Consider the following 21,468-nt stretch of genomic DNA (forward strand, 5'->3'; position numbering starts at 1 on the left):
CCACCATTGTATGCGGGCCGGGGTTCACCGAGGGGGGCTACCAAGACATGTAAAAGTAATCCAAAATGACCGATATTAGTGTCGAATTCATAGTTTTTGCGGTTGCTGAGATGAATGGAAATATTCCCACAGGTGTTGACTTCCAAATACAGCCCCATACGAACAGTGAGTATTTTCAGCTAGTAGTGGATACAATAACTTCCCTAAAAGCGAATGAATTAAATCCAAATTTGCTCAGTTTATTCATATTACAAATATCGAATCTGATCCGTCATAATGCTTCAAAATTTTAAAACTTCGTAACTCCCTTAATTTTGGGTCATATGATAAAGAAATAAAGTGGTTTCTAATTTTGGTTTAAAAAAACTTCAAGAGTTGTTAAAAAAGTCATTTGAGTATTTTCGAAAGGTCGCCACTTTGAGTTATCTCATATTGATGTGAATTTGGTATATTATGTATGTGTTCAGTATCACCAGAAACTGTTAAAAGCAACTTGTTTTTCTTTCATGCTAAGCATTAAAACAAAGACAAAAAAATCGTTTATCAGTTGAAAATGGCGTGATAGTGTGCGTCACGAAGATAGAACCGGACATTGCCGCACTACTGAAATCACACCACGCTCAGGTACCTCATTAGCTTTCAATTTGAATTGTGTATCAATATGCAAGTTTTGTTGCATTTGTATTTTTCTAGTATTTCAATATGCAGTTCTTGTTACTTTCATATCATACCTCTTTCAATTAAATGGATTTTTAAACAAATTTGCACTTGTCGAAAATGTTTAGTAGATTTGTTGTTGTTCTTAACAGTATGTATAAAAATAAAAATATGCCTATCAGAATAAAATTAAAAATAATATTTAAAATATTTTCAGGTATTAGATTCTAATTATATTTATCTCTTCCGCTTATTTTCGCGACCTCCAGGTTGAGAAACATTGATATATAGTATGGTTTGGTTGGTGTCCATACGTACGTAAAGAGAAGCTAGTAACGGCAGGTGGATGCAATTCACCAATAGACACAGGTAAGGTGTTGGAAGGTTGTCCACAAAAGGAATAACTTGTTTGTGACAACTCCACATAATCTCCTTTTTCGAGATCTTGTGCGGCCTCTAATGAGTGAAGATGATTCTGAAAAGATTTGAAGGATTTCTAACGCAATTCTCTGCATAAAATTCTTCTTTAATCCTAGAGATAAATAATTTTCTAGAGCTGTAAAATTTTCTACAGCTTCATTCTCGCCTTGTTGTATTTGAAAAAATTCGAATTCTGTCTTCTAGGTTGGTAATTTAGGACGACTACGATTTATCAATTTGCTCTTTAATGATTCGTATGTAAGATTATCCAACTGATTTTGAGTTTTTGGTTGGAGAACTAAATCTAAAGTAAAGTCTTGCAAATATACGGGAAGTAATTCTTTCGTTTTTTCTGTTGTCCACGGTTGAAGTAGCAACAAATGACCAAATAACGTTAAAAAAAATCAGGATCACCAGTAATGTGTCCGAGTATTTAGTCATCTCGAATGACGGTCTAGAGCCTTGTTCAGCCATATTTATTGTACTGTTCGTACAAGTGTTTTTGCCTGACGTAGTCTGTGGCATAAAGTTTAAGTTAGTTATTTAAGAGGAAAACACAGTCTATTGCACGTACCTAACATTATTTTTCTAAGTCGACTTTCCATTAATAAAGAGAATGTCCGGTAGAGGAGTATTCAGTTCAATCGGTCCAGATTGAGTCCGAAGCTTCTACCATGTAAGATTACCTACTAAGATAGAAGGTAAAACAATTTACACACGGGCATCGATTTTCTCCCACAACCTTTTATTATAAAAGTTTGTTATAAAACAATGGGACAGATTCACTAAGATGAATACAAAATCCACTAAGTAATTAGGATAAATAAGTGTCCCAAGGTCCTGGCAGCCTAGACAAGGATTTCCACAAAGCTCCATGCAAGCTGAGTGGAAGTGGATAGGATTCTCAGTGCTCCACGCAAGCTGAGCGGAGAGGAAACCACAAAGCTGCTCCAAGCAAGCTGGGCAGTTGCAGTTAGGAATCTCTCAAAGTACCATGCATACTGAGAGAATGGTTAAGCTCCTACAAAGCTCCAGGCAAGCTAGGAGACTTGGGTCAGGTAGGATCCCTCAAAGCTCCAGGCAAGCTAGAAGAGGGGAGTTGACCAGCCGAAACTATGTCGTTTGTGGCGATGCTTAGAATTTTATACTTACTTCTGAATAGGGGCAATCCAAATGAAATCGACCAATTTCCACGTCAAAAGTTGCTGACAAAATTTATGTACTTTCTAATTTTTTTTACCTAGGATTGTACCACATTCAGGGAGCTGAAAACGGGTATTCATTTATTTTTTAGCCGCGCAGTTTGTATAGGCACGTGTGCGTATTCTGCACTTTTCAGAGGATTCCGTTAAACGCTGTAACTTTTTAGGTTTTAAAGATGGAATGGACATTTCATGGAATGGAATGTACAACATTGTGTTCTGTGCACATTGAGACGTACTTCAGAACTTTGAAAGAAAAAGCTCTGAACATTGCGGTTCGAAACCTAGTTTGGAATGTTCATTTTGAAACGAAATAAATGAGACTCACCTTAAATTTTTTTGTCTACATAGGGACTACTATCCATTTGATAAATATAGGCCCCTGACTTCGCAGTGCTGCCCTGACGTTCCCTCAAGACATATTGCACTGACGTACCTCGTTAGAATTGTTAGAATGTTGTCTTTTCAATACTTAAGATACAAACATTTTCTTTGTACTGTGTAATAAGAAAAAAAATAGAAATCAATGAAAAAGTGTGTATTTTATAGTACTTTTTTTTGGTAAATCAATGTTCATAACGAGATCACTTAAAATAATTTCCTGTGTACGAGATGTAGGTGCAGCCATTTACTTAAGTTTGAAAAGTTCCATTTTCATCACTTGATACTTTTTGTGTAATTAAAATAAATGTATGACGCTATGATCTCTTTTACCGTGGTAGGTAGAGAAAAGTACAAAACACAGTTCGAAAATTTGGAACTCTAGTGTTCCAAATATCTGAAACTTTTAACGAAAAAGGGTTTAGTTGGAAGAGTAATGATTTTTTAAATTAAAATGTTTATTCGAACATATTCTATGAGTTAAGCGGAGAGCCATGTTGCAGCCCAGCCTTTAAATTCCCCGCGCTTATATGAAGAAACAGCATACAGTAACTGGAAGTGTGGCAACGATGTTGTGCTGTGTTGTCGCGTTCAGAAAGCTTGCAGCGCGAAGCCTACTTCATAAGAATGTAATAGGAAAAAAGTATTTAAGATTTCATAACCTTTCACAACATCTTAATAATAATAACAATGTATGTACGTATCTCAATATAATCGAAATAAAATGTTGAAGTAACACATCCAAAAACTCATCTCTTAATCTACTTATCTCATTCCATTTCGTCACTTGTTGACTCATCATAGCTCCTGCTATCTTCCTGGACACTTATTAACAATGGTTCCATTTCTACCTCAAGATCTATCAGTATACACACTTACCAGCTTACGAACATGTTAAAAGGAAAAAAGAAATGTAGCCTTGGCAATCACATGTTCACCCAAGTTGTTCTGTGATCAATTCCCCTGCTGAATGTAATAGAGAAACATGGGTCCTTTGTTTTATTTCAATGAAAGAAAACTATGCAATGTGTAGGTGACGAGGACTGTTTTTCAGTCTAATCATGTCGCACTGATTACGTTTTCAACACTTCCCTTCAGTTCCTAGGCGTCAAAAACTTACACACTCACATCCTATGTGCTAATTGGAAAAAATGAAATCTTTGAGTTTTACGTCCCACGGTTATGCTGGTTAGGCTAAAGGAGACGGTGATGATGAGTAATGAATGAAATGGTGGAATGAAGAAAGTGGGAGGAAACGGGAGAAACCCGAGAAAACCCACGCACACGGTGTTTGTCCACCACAAAGTTTACTTGTCGGGGGCTGGGATCGAACCCGGGACCCCAAGCACCAGAGGTGAACGCTCTACCACTGAGCCACCGCGGCCCCCTGTGCTCATTGGAGTGAGACGGGCGAACGTGCATTTATATTTTTCCTAAGTATTTCTCGTGCTTTTTTATTTAAAAAAAAACTATCAATATTCCTTCTACGAGCGGCGGCATTACAGAAGGAAGTGGCAAAATTTTGAGCAATAATGAAATTGCAGAACTGATGAATGACTCCGACACAAATGGTGATGAGTTAGATAGTAATGACATTGATTATTTTGTGCTCAATGGTGGAATATCCGGGAGTGAACAAGATAGTAACTCTGTTTCAAGTGAACCTGCGCCCTGAAAGAAGAAAAAGAATCGCGTTGTTCCTATTTGAAGGCAGCTTCTGATGTAGTTTGGAGCGATAAAACTCAAGTAAATGCAAAACCCCTGTTTAGTGGTGTCCCGGGAATTAAACAAAATGCTAGGCTATCTACAGAGTATTTCCCATATAAAGTGTTTCAGCTATTTTTACCGATGAAGTTTTATAGTAAAAAGGTTTAGTTGATTTTGAGTTTAACGTCCCGTTCAACAGAGGCGATATGAGACATGGACCTACTGACTAACTTGGAATCCAAACCACATAAGCTCCCGCCGGGAATAGTAGAAAAAGAAATGAATAAATACGCAAAACAGCAGATTGAGAAAAAGAAAAATTATGAAACGAAACTCTGTTTTCTAAGTAAAAGCGTGTTACTTTCTATTGAAAACGAGAAATCTTTTACATTGATTACTCGCATGTGCTTTTCAGCCAGCTTTACGCGATTTTTACAAATCAACTACGTAAGAGCTATTAGTATGTCTATCAAATGATGGAAGATGTTTTTTCTGCTGTTTGACTTATCACTGTCAGTGCTCACGTACTGTACAGGAAGAAAGCAGGAAAACAAATCGCACTTCGAACTTTTTATGTGAACGTAGCAGAAAAACTGCTGCACTGAGCAGGCACTGAACTACAGGGACTATTCCAGTCTCCACCCATGAAAGACTGGTAGCAAGGGGCCATTACCCATACAAAGTCCCCCTAATATCCGCAAATCCTAATAGAGTAGGACAAAGGAGATGCAAAGTGCGTAGCATCCGCACGGTGACGGAAGTTTTTAATAAAATATTAGCGTTAATTGTCTGATATATGAAGTTGAACTTTGTGTGGGGAAGTGCTTCGAAATGTACAACATTAAAGAGAAATACTAGGACTCTTAGATCTGAAAACAGATTTTCTGTGAAGTGTAAACTCAATATTACATATCAACTAAGATTATATCATATCATAAACTTCGTGAGTGTATTCGTTTTGGTGCAAATGTATTTTGTACTGCGTGCAGTAAGTGAAAAAACTGACAAAAAGCAACTAATTTTCGAGGACCATCACATGCAAATCTAAACAAGGTAAACAGTTCGTTTCTCTTAATTTTAAACAATAGGTATGTTTACTGTATACCCTGTTAATTTCTCAGAAATTAGTTTAAAATCTTTGGAGATATGAAATTTTAAAAATATCTCTGCAAAGTGACAGTGTGAGTGACAAGTTTAAATACCCGTCGGGCTGAGAGTGTATACGCGCCAGGAAAATGTGGCAACGTGGTACTCCGAATAATCTGCGATAGCGAAAGGCGCAGAGCAGAGAAAATCATAATGTCATATTTGTTATTGTTTATCTTTTAAAACAAATTGAAACAGTTTGGTTGAAAAAGGTACTTTAAGGTCTTTCTAAAAGGTTTTTTTTTCTTTCTTTCTTTTTTTTTTTTCAGATTGATAATACACCGCAGCAATTCAGAGATAATGATGTCTCACTTTTTACTGAATAACAAGAAAATTACTACGTGTTGAGTAATGAAATTTTCAGAACTTAGATGTAATAGATGCACCTACATATCGTGCACGGGGAATTATTTCATGTGATCTCCTTTCCGAGATATAGTCCTATAAACATTACTCTACCAAAAAAGTACGATAAAATACGCACTTTTTCATTAATTCCAATTTGTTTCTCACTACACAGTACAAAGAAAATTTTTATGTCTTAAGTACTGAAAAGACAACATTCCAACAATTCTAACAAGGTATGACAATGCAATGTAAGTTTTGAGTGAACGTCAGGGCAGTACCGCGAAATCAGGGGCCTATCTTTATGAAATGGTAGTAGATAGTAAACAACATCCCAAACAAGTTTCAGATCTGAGAACCATATATCGATATTTGATTTTCTGGAAATTTCTAAACATTGAGAATCTTCGAAAATCGTGTATTTTCACCATCAAATATCTTAGGAAGGACACAAGTAAAAAATCTTAAATTTGCACAAAATAGACGATGGTTGGGCAGTAACAAGTGAGTAAAATTGCATCACTGAGACTCGAGTGGTTTCTGAGTTACAAGTTGTTGCAATGATGTGAAATTCGCGATTTTAACAGCTCAACAGATGTACAGGTTTTGTGTTTATAGTATCTCAGACATACAATTTATCTATGTTTCATCAGAAGAAGTGCTGTCAAACAGCAAGAAATTCGAGATTTGATACTTGTAAAAGAAAATCTTTGAGTTTTACGTCCCACGGTTATGCCGGTTAGGCTAAAGGAGAACTTGTAAAAGAATTATCATTGCCAGATCATATTATAGATTTATACCTCTGACGCAAACACAAATCAGATGTTATGAAGAACATAACATGTTGTCATTTCCAGCTAATGATACCGTAGCCTGTATTTACGACGAGAAATTGTGGATTGGGAGAATTAAAGACATCAATCAGGAAAATAACGATCTTTTTATTAATTTTTTTTTCATCCCCATGGCCCAAGACCTTTTTTAAACTATCTACGAATGACAAAGTGTGGGTGCCTAAGGTTCTCCGAACTATCTACGAATGACTAAGGTTCTCCGGAAACTCACACCCACAGAGTTCACAACTCTTACAGTTCGTACTTTCAATATCAATGCCGAACTCTGTACACAAATTAGTCAACTGTTTACCTCACTAATGTCTTAACAGAAGCGCTATAGGCAGAAAAGAAATAACAGAGGCGTTTCGTTTTTTGTACAAGATATGATTCATAAATTATGCATACTTTACCCATTAATAAGGGCACGAATTTTTCGCACTAAGAATTCGCGTTTCGCTTTTTATATTTCGCGTTTTGTCGCATTTTGCAAATAAAGTTTCGCATTTTGTAGCTCTTGTGGAAAAGAATTCCCTCACATGTTTAGAACTGTTTCTTTTATTCATAGATCACTGTAAAAATAAACCACTAATTACTTAAAAACAAAATACACTGAATATTTCGTTTGACATTGTCAATTTCACTTACAGAAAATTACATTTTTTTAAATCAAACTGAAGGAAAATCAGTAACTAAACTTACTATGAGTAGGAAAGTTGAGCTATCTCCTGAAAACACTAGGCACAAGTTACATTTAAGCATTAAAATAAGCATGTTATATGTTTGCACATTTGATTCATTCATTTTGTACGTTTGTCACTTATCACCAATTCATACTTGAAAAAAAAAAAAAAAAAACTCACAATTGGCACTGCTTGTTGGAAGCCACACATGTGTAAATGCATTTACAACAAACTTTAATCAATCATCACTTCGGAATTCTCCATCCAGCTGGATGGTGATAGCTAACGCGCAACATGTTCCCTGTAGCCGTGTCCGAATCACTCAAAATGAACCGTTCATTCCACGTTCTACCGTTCCGTCAGCGGAAAACTAGCGTTTTTTAAGGTAATGAAAACGTATTTTTGAAATTTCGCGTTATATCGCGTATTGTTAGAAATTTCGCGCAAAACTGCCAATTTCGCGTTTTATCGCGCAACGCAAACCAATGAAAACATACATAGAATATCATACAACGTCAAGAAACTGAAAATTACTTAATTCTGACGCATTTCGTTTTATCGCGCATTGCGAAAAACTCGTGCCTCTACTCATTAAACACTACTGTCGTGTTATTTTGACTTTTGCTACAAAGTTTATATCTACTCCTTATAGCGCTTCATGATATTAAGTCCCAGTAAAGAAGAAACTTATAACTCAGAAACCACTCAAGTCTCAGTGAGCAATTTTACCGACTTGTTACTGAACAACTATCCTTCTATTTTGTGCCAATTTGAGATTTTCCACTTGTGTCCTTCCTGAGATATTTGATGGTGAAAATACACAATTTTCGAAAATTTGCAAGTTTGAAAATTTCCAAAAAATTAAGTATATGGTTCTCAAATCTGAAACTTGTTTGAGACGTTGTCTGCTATCTGGTCTCTATGTAGACAAAAAATTGAAGGTGAGACTCATTTATTTTGTTTCAAAATGAACATTCCAAAATGGCCATTTCTAGGTTTCCAACCGCAATGTTCACAGCTTTCTCTTTCGACGCTCTGAAGAACGTCTCAACGTGCACAGAACACAGAATGTTGTCCATTCCATTAACTTTCATGTGGCTTTGGTTTGAACTCATTATCTTTAATACCTAAAAAGTGACAGCGTTTAACCAAATCCTCTGAAAAGTTCAAAATACGCTCAAGCGCCCATACAAAATGGCCACTACGACAAAACCTGCGCGGCTAAAAAAAATAAACCCGCTTTCAACTCCCTGAATGTGGTACAAACTTAGGTGAAAAAAATTAATAAAAAACAAAATTTTGTCAGCAACCATTATTGGTCGATTTCATTTGGATTGCCCCAGTAGCAGTGGTACTGGTGTTCTTCTTCCAACACATGACCAATTGGTGACGATGTTCCTGTCGCCTGTTTCATGTGATAATTTCTAGTGAAAGAGAACGTGGTCTTGTTCATAAATAAAAGCACATCTTGACGTTTATAAACATAACCACGTGAAAGATATTACAGTATGTATCCATGCATGCAAGCATGTACGTATGCATGTAGGTAGGGGGAAAAAAAAAGAACAGATCCACCACAACGATGAGTCGGTAATCCTTTTTCAACAATTACTTTTTATTTTCGCCTTGAATTTTCACTATATTATTACATTTGAGAAATAATCGTAATAAATCAGATGGTGACCTAGCACTTATCTGAAGCTTATAACAATCTCCAATCATGATATTACTTCAGTTTGAGTAAATATTTTTGAAAGAAGGAAAAGAAGTGGTCGGCTCATTTCTACATGAAAGCAAGTATAAAACAAATGTACATTATTTTCATCTATCCATAGATTGACTTAGTAATCGGCAAAAGAAAATATTTTTAATATTAGCTGGACCATTTCATACAGATTTATCCTACCCTGATGCAAAATTCTCAAGTGATTTTCAAACTTCAACTTCAGTTCAAAAATCAGTTTCGGCTTCTACAATTTAAATAAGATTATTGTTACATGAATCTTGTCAAATTTTGTTTCAGGCAAATCTACATAAGTTAAAGCTAATATTTCCTTCCGAATTCATTCCTTACGCTTCCAATTTTGCAAATAGAAAATTATACATTTATTTGACATACGAAATTCCAATATCTTATGGAGCTCAAGTTATGAAAAAAGGTGGTAATATTGCATTCAACATATTTTGAAGTACAGTAACAATGAAGAACATGTATATTGTTTCTCATACAAATGATAACGACAAAAACAAATCGAACCGAAAATGTTTGTCAAACTGTATATCACACAATAATTAATATTATTTTGGTAAACACTAGGTAAACTACTACATCATTCCGTTTGGTAAGGCTACTAGCTCTTTAGAAAAAATATATAATCTACTATCTTAAACTGATTATAAGTACTTACCTTGTGTTGTTTGTCGTTCCATTCTTATACGTACTTCCTTATAACACAGATATTCTGCAAATAAAAACAATAGTTTAAATTGAATCATTTTAAGTATAAAGACGATTAAAAGATACTTGAATTTCCATTCTATGTGAACATAAAACTTTTAATTATTAGATGGTGTAGGTAGAAAGTACCGAATTTCCTTGACAATATTGATATTTCAATTATTATATTTACTCTAGAAATATACTTTTATATTTATTCTTGTTTACATTTCGTACATTTTAATTAACGAATATTCTCCTATATTCCTGCAAAAAGAAAATTAGAATCTTTATTAAACGTGAAGCTGTTTAATCTTTCACAGTTCATTTCAGAGATGATGCCCACATCATTAAGTGACTAATTTACAGAATAATAATGGTACATACATAAATCTACATGGCCTCATACAATTGTCAGGTAGATTACGCACAAGGTTAAGTTAAAGAACTGATGGATAATTTTATAAAGTTTTAATATTATTTAAAAATGTATCCATTTATTTTCTTTTTCAAAGTTATTTACGCTCTACAAAATCTACATTTCACATCGACGGAACATTATGAATATATTTTGCGCTGTTCTAATGCTTGTTCAGCTGTTGATCGAACAATGCCGTCTGGCAATATATGACCTCTTTATTACGACATTTGCTCATTAGCAATTATCAATTTTCTCTCATTTTGATTCCAAAAAGAGAAAGTGATAACATGAAGAGAAATGTATCTGAAAAACCAATTAGTAACAATATTTTCTCACTAACGCAAGGACAGGCTGTAGACCCTACGGTGGTAGAACTTACTGGAACGTGAACCAAGGAAGTTGTCCAGCACAAGGGTCCCTCGTCGAATAATCAGAATCGTCGTTCCGGTAGGTGGTCTAATGGAATAAATGGTAATTCGTCGATGCAATGCGATGTTTAGCGTATACTGAAGCAAAATAATACTTTGCAATTTACAAGTGCTGCACAGTGGTCCCAATTGCAAATCTAACAGAATGAAAGAAACAATGGGATCTCCAGGAAAACAATAGAACAAAAAATTCTGTATTATATAATGTAGGTATTGCCTTCTAACTTTATATTACGGAAGTTGTGACATGCAATACTGACAAGAAAGGATTTTTTAATGATATAAAAAGAGGTTCGAAGTGCTGCAGTTAGCTGTAGGATTTAGTAGTACGCTAAACATTAAATAAAAAGAAATACATGAATATTTTAATTTTTTAAAATTAATCTTTACAAATTTTAATATAAACTTAATTTCAGTTTGTTATTACACACATTACGTCGCTAAGAAGTGTATTTTCTCTAAATCCGTAGCAATATCAATCAGTTGTTGTGCCTGAGGTATCATTATCACCTTGATGACAGTGTAGGCATCAACCTGGGTTTCTAGCGATACAAGAATTTCAGATGACAGATACTTTTTCTTGTTCTTTCTCAGTTCTGTTTCTGATTTGAGAAACTTGTGTCTGTACATAGAGGACCTTCGAGGTGGCTCTCTCTTCATTATTAGCGTGCACGAGCTCTTCTGGCTTTTCTGAAATATTTATGTATTTCCTTCCATCTTATCTCCGATAACTGCTCAATAGACTCATGTAGTACCATGGAAAAACGGCAAAATAGAATTTTGACATTTCTTGTGCAAATGGGTCAAAAACAGATGCATTTGGCCACTAGAAATAAAACGAAATATGGCTAACTTATGTTTATAAAAACCTAGACTGCCTTCCAGACTCTAAGCCTCAAAAATGAACCTAGATCCTTACATCTCTTGGATCTGTAATTACAGGAATAACTATTTTCTCTTTATTCTATCAACAACTGGGCCAGAAAAATGGACTATCTCGACATGGCCGCCAAGTAAACATGTAACTGGCATGTAGAAAAGTCACAGAAAAGACAAAAAAGACAAAAAAGACAAACAGATTCAATATGTTACATACTGGGTGCTACAGAATTTAAGTTTATGTGGGACGCAGAATCACCACGATAGCTGCAAGAAGTCTGAGGTCTTCTCTTCGTGATGTAGTGATTAGCGTAAAGGAACTGTGTTCAAAAGTTAATTTTTGCATGGTTCGAATCCTGTTCACCAAAAAATTGTATCTTTTTAAAATAAAGCATATACATTTTACTGCAAAGAACATGCATGCATAGATGTAAGAGAATTATATCACAGCTACGTCAAACACTACACTAAAACATATAAACCAAATTATAAATCCTTCAACTTTTGTTTCAATGTATATTTTTGAGCAAGTACAAATATGTTCATGTAGCTCCTTAGTATTTCGCGCACGGAGAATTAGTATGTAAAAAAATAAACGGTCGTTAAATTATATCTATACTAGCAGAAGTGCCCATTCTTCAAACGTTAAGAATAAGGCGTAATAAATATACCACTGAAACTTTGAATATTGTAGAAATATCACGATTTCTCTCAGTATAGGAACCGAATTTTCGAAACCGCTGAAACATATACTATCTCATATCTAAGAGTTAAATACCGAATTTTACACCTCCGACTAAAGCGAGTCACCTTATCCAACACTTTTTGAACAAATGATCAAATGCTTGAATATTACGGAAATTTTACCTTTTATGATCAGATTTTCGAAAACGCTAAAAAAGCAAATTTACTAATTTTTAATTAAGAGTACACTTCCAAATTAAGTGAATCCTCATATTGGGTTATTTCTGAATAAATAAAGGGAAACATGGCTATTACAGAAATTATTTCGGCCCTTAGAAGTGGGATTCTCGAAACTACTAAAACACGTACATTCTTATTTTAAATTAAGAGTCCATCTACTGGATTTCGAACTTCAAGCTTCAGCGAGTCATCACTGAATAAAGGAATGGAAATTTGCGTTAATATAGATATTTCCCCTTTCCCTCTTGTAATTGTACAAAAGTAAATAAACAGGGTGTCTACTGAGTTTCATTTTCGAAATTCCATTATATTTCCAGTATATTCAGTATAACTATCAGCAAAATTCCAGTACCTAATACAATGAGTTTTAAAAGTTCTTTAGAAATAATCACACTCTTGATGATTTCAGGTTTGTAATTGTTTTACCATCAAAAGAATATTTTAATGAATTTAGTTAGCCTTGACTTTTTTTTAAATACAAGTGATTTTTTTAAACATTTTTAAAGGGCCTTCCAACTCTCCTCACAGCCCTCCACTCCACAAATTGTTTTAAATGTCTAATTACACAGTATCATAAATAGTTATTCAGTAGATTCTGTACCAGGCTTATTCTACCAAGTAAAGAAAGTAAAAATTTGTTCTAAATAATAAGTCATAAGGCAGATATATACATATTTATGAATTATTAATTCACAATGATTATACCTTACACTCAAAAGGTACACACATTTAAGACAGCGCCTTTTTTCAAATTTTTCACCCCCTTTTTCAGTCCTTCTGTTTCTTCCTTAGCACTCTGCATAATGCGTTTCTTCAATTCTAATTGTTTTATTTCTTCTATTGCTAACTTTCTTTTGGCTGCATTGTTATCTACCCTCTTTTTATATTTTTCTAAAGCTTCATTTCTCAATGTTGATGAATTTTTGGACTCATGAATCATCATCTTCGAAACACTAATAGCTAATACCCCACCAGCTGTCGATTCTGCATCATACACTACAAGTTGTGCAATCAAGTTATGTTCATGAAGATTCTCTACTATGCATTCTTTATTTATGGAAAAACCTCTTTCAATAGCAACGGTGCCGTGAAACAAAACCAGCACTTTTTGTGTGAAGTGGATCAGTTCTTTGGAAACAGTGTGTTGAAACTAGGCAGTGCTTAGAAAATGATCCAACCAATCAGTTTTGGGATGAAAGTTGTTTACTTCTTCCTAAGATGAAAAATGTAAGTAGTCCAGTTTTGCAATATCAGCTTCCATACTCAATAATTGATTTCTCTCAACAATAACCTCTAATGCAGTTGTTACCCTGTAGGTCTTAATAGACGAATTCGTCATAATTCTAGGATTGAAGCAGCTGGCACCTCTAACAAACTTGAAAGCAAGAGGGCTATTGACAAAATACTTATGCATATATCATCAAGGAATTCTATGGTCTCCATAGAACTGAAGAACTTTCCCATCTTTTACTGCCTTACCTTTTAAAGCTACGGAAGGTCTTCAGGTTTTCTGTCTTCTTCAAATCGATTGAGAGAATTTTCTTACTAGTATTTGCCGACTTCAAAACCTTACTCTTTATAATTTTTCTCAACGGGTGTAGAAGCACAGTACTCAGATCAGTGAACATAAAAGGCAAAGAGGACCATTACTTTGATATTTGGAGAGATACTGTTGTAGTTCAAGAAAAGAGAATCGCATGAATGCTAACTGGGAGCAGGTCATTTCTTGCAAAACGTTTTATAACAACAAAGCATCAACATAGCTCTTAATATGTCGCAGCATTTCCACAGCCCTTACAATAACTTTTGAGTTTTCGACTCATCTGATAGGGCAAAACTTCAGAGGAAAGATATGTGACCCTGTTATGCGTTTCTAATCTGCGAGTCTACTTGGGTAGTTCTTGAAGTAATGCAGAGAGCGCAAAAATCTGTGAGTGTTCCATTCGGAGTTGTGCACCGTTTTATATGCACCATGAATAGTGTGCAAGAAGCACGTACCAAAGTCCAACAGCTTCGGATTTGAAGGTGAATCATCCAAGTACTTCTTTAGGTCGTTTGAAAACTTCATATTTACATTCGGCCCGTCCATTGATACTTGCATCTTTTTCGCCTGCAAGCCAGTGTGTCTCAAGTTTTGCAGAATGTCATCAGAAGGTCCTCAGCAGTAACATGACCTAACAATACGGACGTAAGATATCTTGTTTGAAGTAAGTTTCCGTCCCAAAATCTAATAACTATATCTATTTGACCCATCTGAGCGACAGAATTTGAATTTTCATCAGAACAAATACAGAAGAAAAGCCCTCTTTAACCACGTTTGTCAAAGTACGGACCCAGTCATGGGCGCCCGAAAGAGAGGGCAGGGTGGGGCCCGATCCTACCTCCCCCGTCTCAAAAAAATGTATTACATTTCTTAAAATTTTCTTCATACAAATAAAAAAATACCAAACGTAATATAGCAACCAGGGTTTGAGTTCCTCCTCTAGAAAATTTTCTTCGGGCGCCCATGGACCCGGTCCATATGTAACTAGGTATCCAAGTTTATCCTTGTGCATCTTGAACTTCTTCGCAATTTCGCTGTCGGGAACCATCACTTTAAAAAGGTCACTAACAAAAGAAGAGTCATAGCTTGATTAATAGCTTACAATATTTCTGCAGTAATAACTTCATCCTTGATGATAAAATTGTTAAGAGTACTTCTAGGCATAACACAAGTATTGGATGTCCTGTTATCAATAACACAAGTATGTTCGTTATTAACAATTGAAGTTCGCACTTCAAAAAGGTCAGCTTTCACTGGACCAGAGTTTGTAGTTGATGGAGCAGCATTCACAGGAACAGAGTCTGTATTGCTTCCTTGACAGGTACCATGTGAAACAGTTTTTTGCTCGAACTTGAAGAACTTACTCTTTCAATAAGCTTTTTACTTTTGACATGAGATCGAATTGAAGACACTCTCATGTTGCTAACAACAAAACTGGTTATACACAAAGAGCAATACTCTTTATACTTATCATTTTCCAACCCTTGGAGCCAATTCCAATCTGAATTTATTGTTCTGTCTAACCACTTATCTTTGAAAGAAGTCTTTCCTCTTATTTTACTCATTGTCTCTGAGAAGATAAGGGCAACACTAATGTAAGTAAGAAAATAAATAACAATGGATACAGTATATTATATATAAAATATACTCAAGGGTTACAAACTAGCTGTAGGGTAAAATTTACTGACAAAAATGTTGAAATACTGACTAAATACCTGACATTACTGACATCAATCCTCATTTAAATTATGTAGTAGGCTCGGATATAATATAAAGACTATAATAAAAAATCAAATAATTAACTGATTTTAAAATTGGCCACTTTCTCTCCATTAATGAAAATTTAAATTTGATCCTTAAATGACAAAGAAACGCGATAAATAGGTAATGCTGTGCTATCACCGAAGCCCATGCTCAGTCCAATTCCCTTGTTTCCTTTTTAATGTACAATATAAAAACAAAGAAGTACGTACACAAAAATGTGTACTGCATTGTGTGCGACAAAAAAAAAAAAAAAAATCAACACTTTGTAGACTTAAATAAATAAATAAATAAAATAAAAAATAAATTAAATTAAATTAAAGAAGAATAGTGCCGTTAGCTTCCCCTCATTAGGCATACTTTTACCGACTTTACTGACTAGTTTACAGCTCCCCGTATACTGTATTTGAAGCATTGCATATAATATAATGCATCCATTGTTATTATACGTGAGGTACTGAAAAGAAAAGAAGAAGGAAGCTGAAAACAGTATTAGTAGAGACGTGGGAGTTAGTGACTATCTACAACCCCGAGAGAGACGGTGTCACGTTTTAACGTCAGATCGTTGAGTAAAATCACAATTTATTATTTCAGTATCGTACTGTACTGTATTGCATACGTATTGTTGTTCTATAAAATCACTTTTTCATCACCTGAAACTTAATTTCACTACTTTCATGATCCTTTGACTGACAACCCCAAGTCATGACTTTTATGGCCCGTAGACACCCTGCTCGGAGGCCAGATACAGTAATCCAAGTGCATTATTTGTATTATCTAAATGTATTATTAAGTTATATTATAACTTGTTTAAATAATTGTATATTATTCTATTCTAGTTATAATGCAAGATTGTTATTACCCTACAAAAATACAGGGTAGATTATAAAGAATGATAATATTTGTATATTTCATAATTTTTCCAGTATGTGGATCAAAATTCCAGTTTATTTAAAGTATTTCCAGTATCAAAATTAAATTCCAGTATAATTTCAGTATTTCCAGTATCAGTAAACACCCTGATAAATATTATGATTGATGACAAAAATAATCACTTATAATTGTACACTAGGTTAGTTAAAATTGAATGAAAGGGAGAAAGAACTCAATAAAATAAGCAAGTATGCACTTCTGAACTAATTTCTACATGAAACAGTGGACTGTAATAAATTTTACCTTTAAATCATAGCATCTCATAATTGATTTATTCTATTTAATCAGAACAACAGGAATTTGCTGAAATAACATTCCAGCTAGGAAATTTCCTTTCGTATTCTCGAATAATAACGCAGTATGAGATTATATTATTATATTTTTTAGTTGTTTTAACCTAACTTAAGTTATATCATTGCATTAACGTTTTCCTTTAATGACAAGTATTTTAATTTAGAGACATTTTGTTCATTTCAGATATTCCAAATAAAAAAAAAATGTAAGTATGAAGATCTACATTATTAGTCAGAAACACCAAGACAGAAGAACTACAAAATCTGCTGTATTTTTTAACAAATATATACAGAAATAAAAGAACAAATGTCTGTCCTCACAAGCATACTCATGAAGAGTATCATTTTTTCTTTTTTAATGAAAAAATCATTCAGAAAAGAAGTGGCAAATTACGTTTTACATTGTTACTTTTCATTTACGTAATAAATTAATCTCAGATTACAGTTTTTAAGGATTTAAACTATCTCCTTTGCTATTCTTTAGAATTACCTACAAAAACACTCAATTAATAAAATTTCGAGATTAGGCTCTATATTATGGTTTTGTGCGCTTACATTTTCTTTGCATCTAAATAACAGACTTTCCATTTCATTCAGCCATCAATCACTAATTTGTGAATCAAACTGGCTCGAATATGATTGCATTCATGTGAAACATATCCTCATTATAAGATATAAGCTTTTCACTGTATCTTTATTCTTTGATACATACAGCATTCTAAAATATATACTTTCATTTATTAAGCCTATGTTCATTATTTTTTGGCGGGCTTATTTTTGCACGTAGAAGGTTGAAATTTTGCACAAACATTCAGTCCACCGAGTAGTATTTACCAGATTTTTTTTTCCAGATTTCTGAGTTAAAACTGGGGGGATCAAGAGCGGCAAAGGGTTGAAAAAAGGGATATTTTTACCCAAAAAATCCCTTTCTTCGGGATTTTCCCGCATTAAACACATGATGGATACACGTGAGTAATACCGCCTGAAAGGCAGTTTTAATCTGAAGAGAATGATGGGCGAAACATGACCCTAGGGTAATTAGGGATGTCTCAGGGAATTTTTACAAAATATCCTTCTGTATACGGAAATATGGTACATTGTCAGTATATATATTTTTTGGCGGGCTTACTTTTGTACCTAGAAGACTGAAATTGTGCATAAACATTCAGCCTACCTAGTAGTATTTATCAGATTTTTTTTTCAGATCTCTACGTTAAAACAGGGGGGGTCCAGAGGGGCTAAAAGTTGAAAAAAGGGATATTTAGACCAAAAAATCCCTTTCTTCGGGATTTTCCCGCCTTAGATACATGATGGAGACACGTTAGTCATACCGTCTGAAAGGCAGTTCTATTCTGAAGAGAATGGTGGGCGAAACATGACCCTAGGGTAATTAGGGATGTCTCAGGAAATTTTTTACCTGAAATCATAGTGTTTTGCGGTAATTTGGGGCATTGTGGGAATTCTTGATAAAATTTCTCCCGCCCTTAGTATTCAAGATAGAAACTTGAAATTTAGCACACACATTCAGTATACCAAGTACTATTTATCAGATTTGTTTTTAGATGTCTACGTTCACACAGGGCCGTTCCAGGGGGGGGGGGGGCAAAGTGTGAAAAAAATTTCCCTCCGACATTTTCCCTTTGACATCATTTTTCCCGCTCCTGGTATATGGTATGAGCATACAAGTGGTACCTCTTGAAAGCCAGCTCCATTCTGAAGAGAATGAGGTATGAACCATGATCCTAGGATAAATAGTGACGATGCAGTAGCTGCTTGACTGAAAGTCTAAAAAATACCCCAAAAACCCACGATCCCGGAAGGGATAATAATTACCATCTACATATTTGTTATGTCGAATATGAGTAACTGTTATCTACGCAAAATTTAACATGTACGTACAGATGGTGATCAGAAAAATGGAAACACCTGAACGAAGTTGCAACTTACCAGATTAATATGGTGTCGGGCCACCTTTCGCCTTCAAAACAACCTTGATGCGACGTGGGATGGAGGCATAGAGGTCGTGAATGGTAGCAAGTGGAATTTCACACCATTCCTCGTGCAGGGCATCGGCCAGTTCTGTGAGAGAGGATGGAGGTGGAAACCGTCGCCGGAGTCGTGTTTCCAAGACGGACCACAGATGTTCAATTATGTTGAGATCTGGGGATTGGGCGGGCCAGGGGAGGTGTTGAACTTCATCCCGATGTTCCTCAAACCACGCTGCAACAACGCCAGCTGTGTGAATGGGTGCATTATCATTTAGGAAGATGGCGTCATTGTCCGGGAACAACATCGGGACCATAGGATGCAAGTGGTCTCCTAAAATTGCGACATAATCGTTGGCAGTGATTCGTCCGCTAAGTGTGACCACAGGACCCAATGAAAACCATGATATGGCGGCCCGCAGCATCACCGAGCCACCGCCATGTTTCACAGTTGGGCGGAGACACTGCAGATCATAAGCTTCTTTGGGCGTTCTCCACACATAAACACGGCCCGTGGTTGGGAATAGGATGAAGGATGACTCATCCGACCATATCACACGTTTCCAGTCCTCAACGGTCCAAGTTACATGATCGCGGCACCATTTGCGGCGTGCGAAAGCGTTATGGTCCCTGATGAGCGGTTTGGCCCGTGCAACACGACCCCGTAAGTTCATGTCATGTAATTCGCGGCGGACTGTGTCGAAACAGGGCGGGGGAGGTGCTGATTGAGTTCCTCCGTCACTTGTTCCGCAGTGGCACGACGGTTCTGCGTGACAATGCGCTTTAATACCCGGCGTAACATGTCACTCATGATTTTCTTCCGCCCACTGTTCCGCTTCCCCGATATGGTTTCCCCGTGTGTTGTGTAGGGCGTCATCACCTTCGACACTGTCCCAGCGACACACCTAACACAAAAATGAAATGAAATGAAATCTTTGAGTTTTACGTCCCACGGTTATGCCGGTTAGGCTAAAGGAGACGGTGATTATGAGAAATGAATGAAATGGTGGAATGAAGAAAGTGGGAGGAAACGGGACAACCCCGAGAAAACCCACGCGCACGGTGATTGTCCACCACAAAGTTCACTTGGCGGGAGCAGGGTTTGAACCCGGGACCCCATGCACCAGAGGTGAACGCTCTACCACTGAGCCACCGCGGCCCCCACACCTAACATAGTAGCCACTGCCGTCACACTCACTCCACATAACCGCGCACCAACAATTTACCCTCTTTGAAAATCTGAGAGGTCTCCCATTTTACACTACCTCCGTCTGCTGCAGCCACTCAACACTGCTGTTCCAGTGCGCCTGACGTAGTATGGAGACCGACCTAACACACCACCACCAGCGGTCCGGCGCTGCGGGCACCACGACACCTCTGCAAACACATACATCTGACGTGTTGCCAACTACAGGTGTTACCATTTTTCTGATCACCATCTGTATATAATCTGGGTGCAAAATTTCCGGGCGCCATGTCGCCATTGGAGACTAGAAATTTAGAGAGTTGGGACCAGTGCTCAGAAGGAATGATTTCTGCTTAAACTCACATGGCTGTGCAGTTTCTGTTTCGCAAGAAAAGAATTGTCACTGAGTGAGAGAAAACACGGAAAGTGATATCTTCACAATGTTGTAATTTGCCGTTCCTTTCCTTAAAGACCTAAGGACTTTGATCTGAAAACTGCAATCGACAACTGGTACTTCAGTGCAGAGAGAGAGCATTACACAAACTTAAAGTCTTAAGGTAAGATATTTTTTAACATGAATATAATTGTCCAAATCAAAATTGATTATCCTGAATCTAATTCTTTGGTTTTGAAATTTTATACCCTGATGTAATCTCTTTCTTTGTCAAACCGAACAATCTTGAAGGGCGGGTTCTCATAATTTGTACGTGAGAGATACTGGCGACTATCATTTTTGGATTGGTGAGTGGGTCTTACTTTGATATTTTGCGCCCTGAAATATATGTATGATACAGTACCGCATATATGTACATTGCATATTATACTTGAAAAGGTAACACAGTATCGAAAAATTGCACAATATTCTATTCAGATGGCGTTAAGGGCGAGAATGGTGTCGCGATAGCAATGAAGAACGAAGTAGCAAAATGTGTAACCAAAGTGGAATGCTCAAGTGACCGCTTGATGTTTGTAAAACCAAGTGCAAAATAAGTGGATATTCTGATAATACAAGTGTATATGCCAACAACAGACCATGATGAATCTGTACACATTGATGAAAGGTAAGGCATTACTGCTGTACCGCCGGACCACACGAAAATCGAAATATATATATATATATATAGTTTCTCTCACAAAATACTAGGTTGTGATCATGGTATTGATTACTTATAGTACACCTGGTATTGATTATTGTTCGAAATACAGTGTGGGCGTATGGCATAAAAAGAAAACCACAAATTAACTTGCGCTAGGTGGCCACTAAAAAGCACGAATGCTATCTGACTGATTCAGGTTAAAAGCGC

The 21,468-nt window shown here is 36.0% G+C and overlaps 1 protein-coding gene across 11 annotated transcripts in view; it reads right to left on the reverse strand.

The window, feature by feature from the left end:
* LOC145664473 (testis-expressed protein 2) overlaps window positions 1-21,468 on the reverse strand; it is a 472,752-nt gene that overhangs the window by 428,919 nt on the left and 22,365 nt on the right. For all 11 annotated transcript variants that reach the window (XM_081731173.1, XM_081731175.1, XM_081731183.1 and 8 more), the window contains exon 2: window positions 9,783-9,836. In XM_081731173.1, the coding sequence (XP_081587299.1) occupies window positions 9,783-9,836 (54 nt within the window). The remainder of the gene's footprint in view (window positions 1-9,782; window positions 9,837-21,468) is intronic.

This window comes from Thermobia domestica, chromosome 11 (genome assembly GCF_964235325.1).
Source record: "Thermobia domestica chromosome 11, izTheDome1.hap1.1, whole genome shotgun sequence".
NCBI classification, from domain to species: Eukaryota; Metazoa; Arthropoda; class Insecta; order Zygentoma; family Lepismatidae; genus Thermobia; species Thermobia domestica.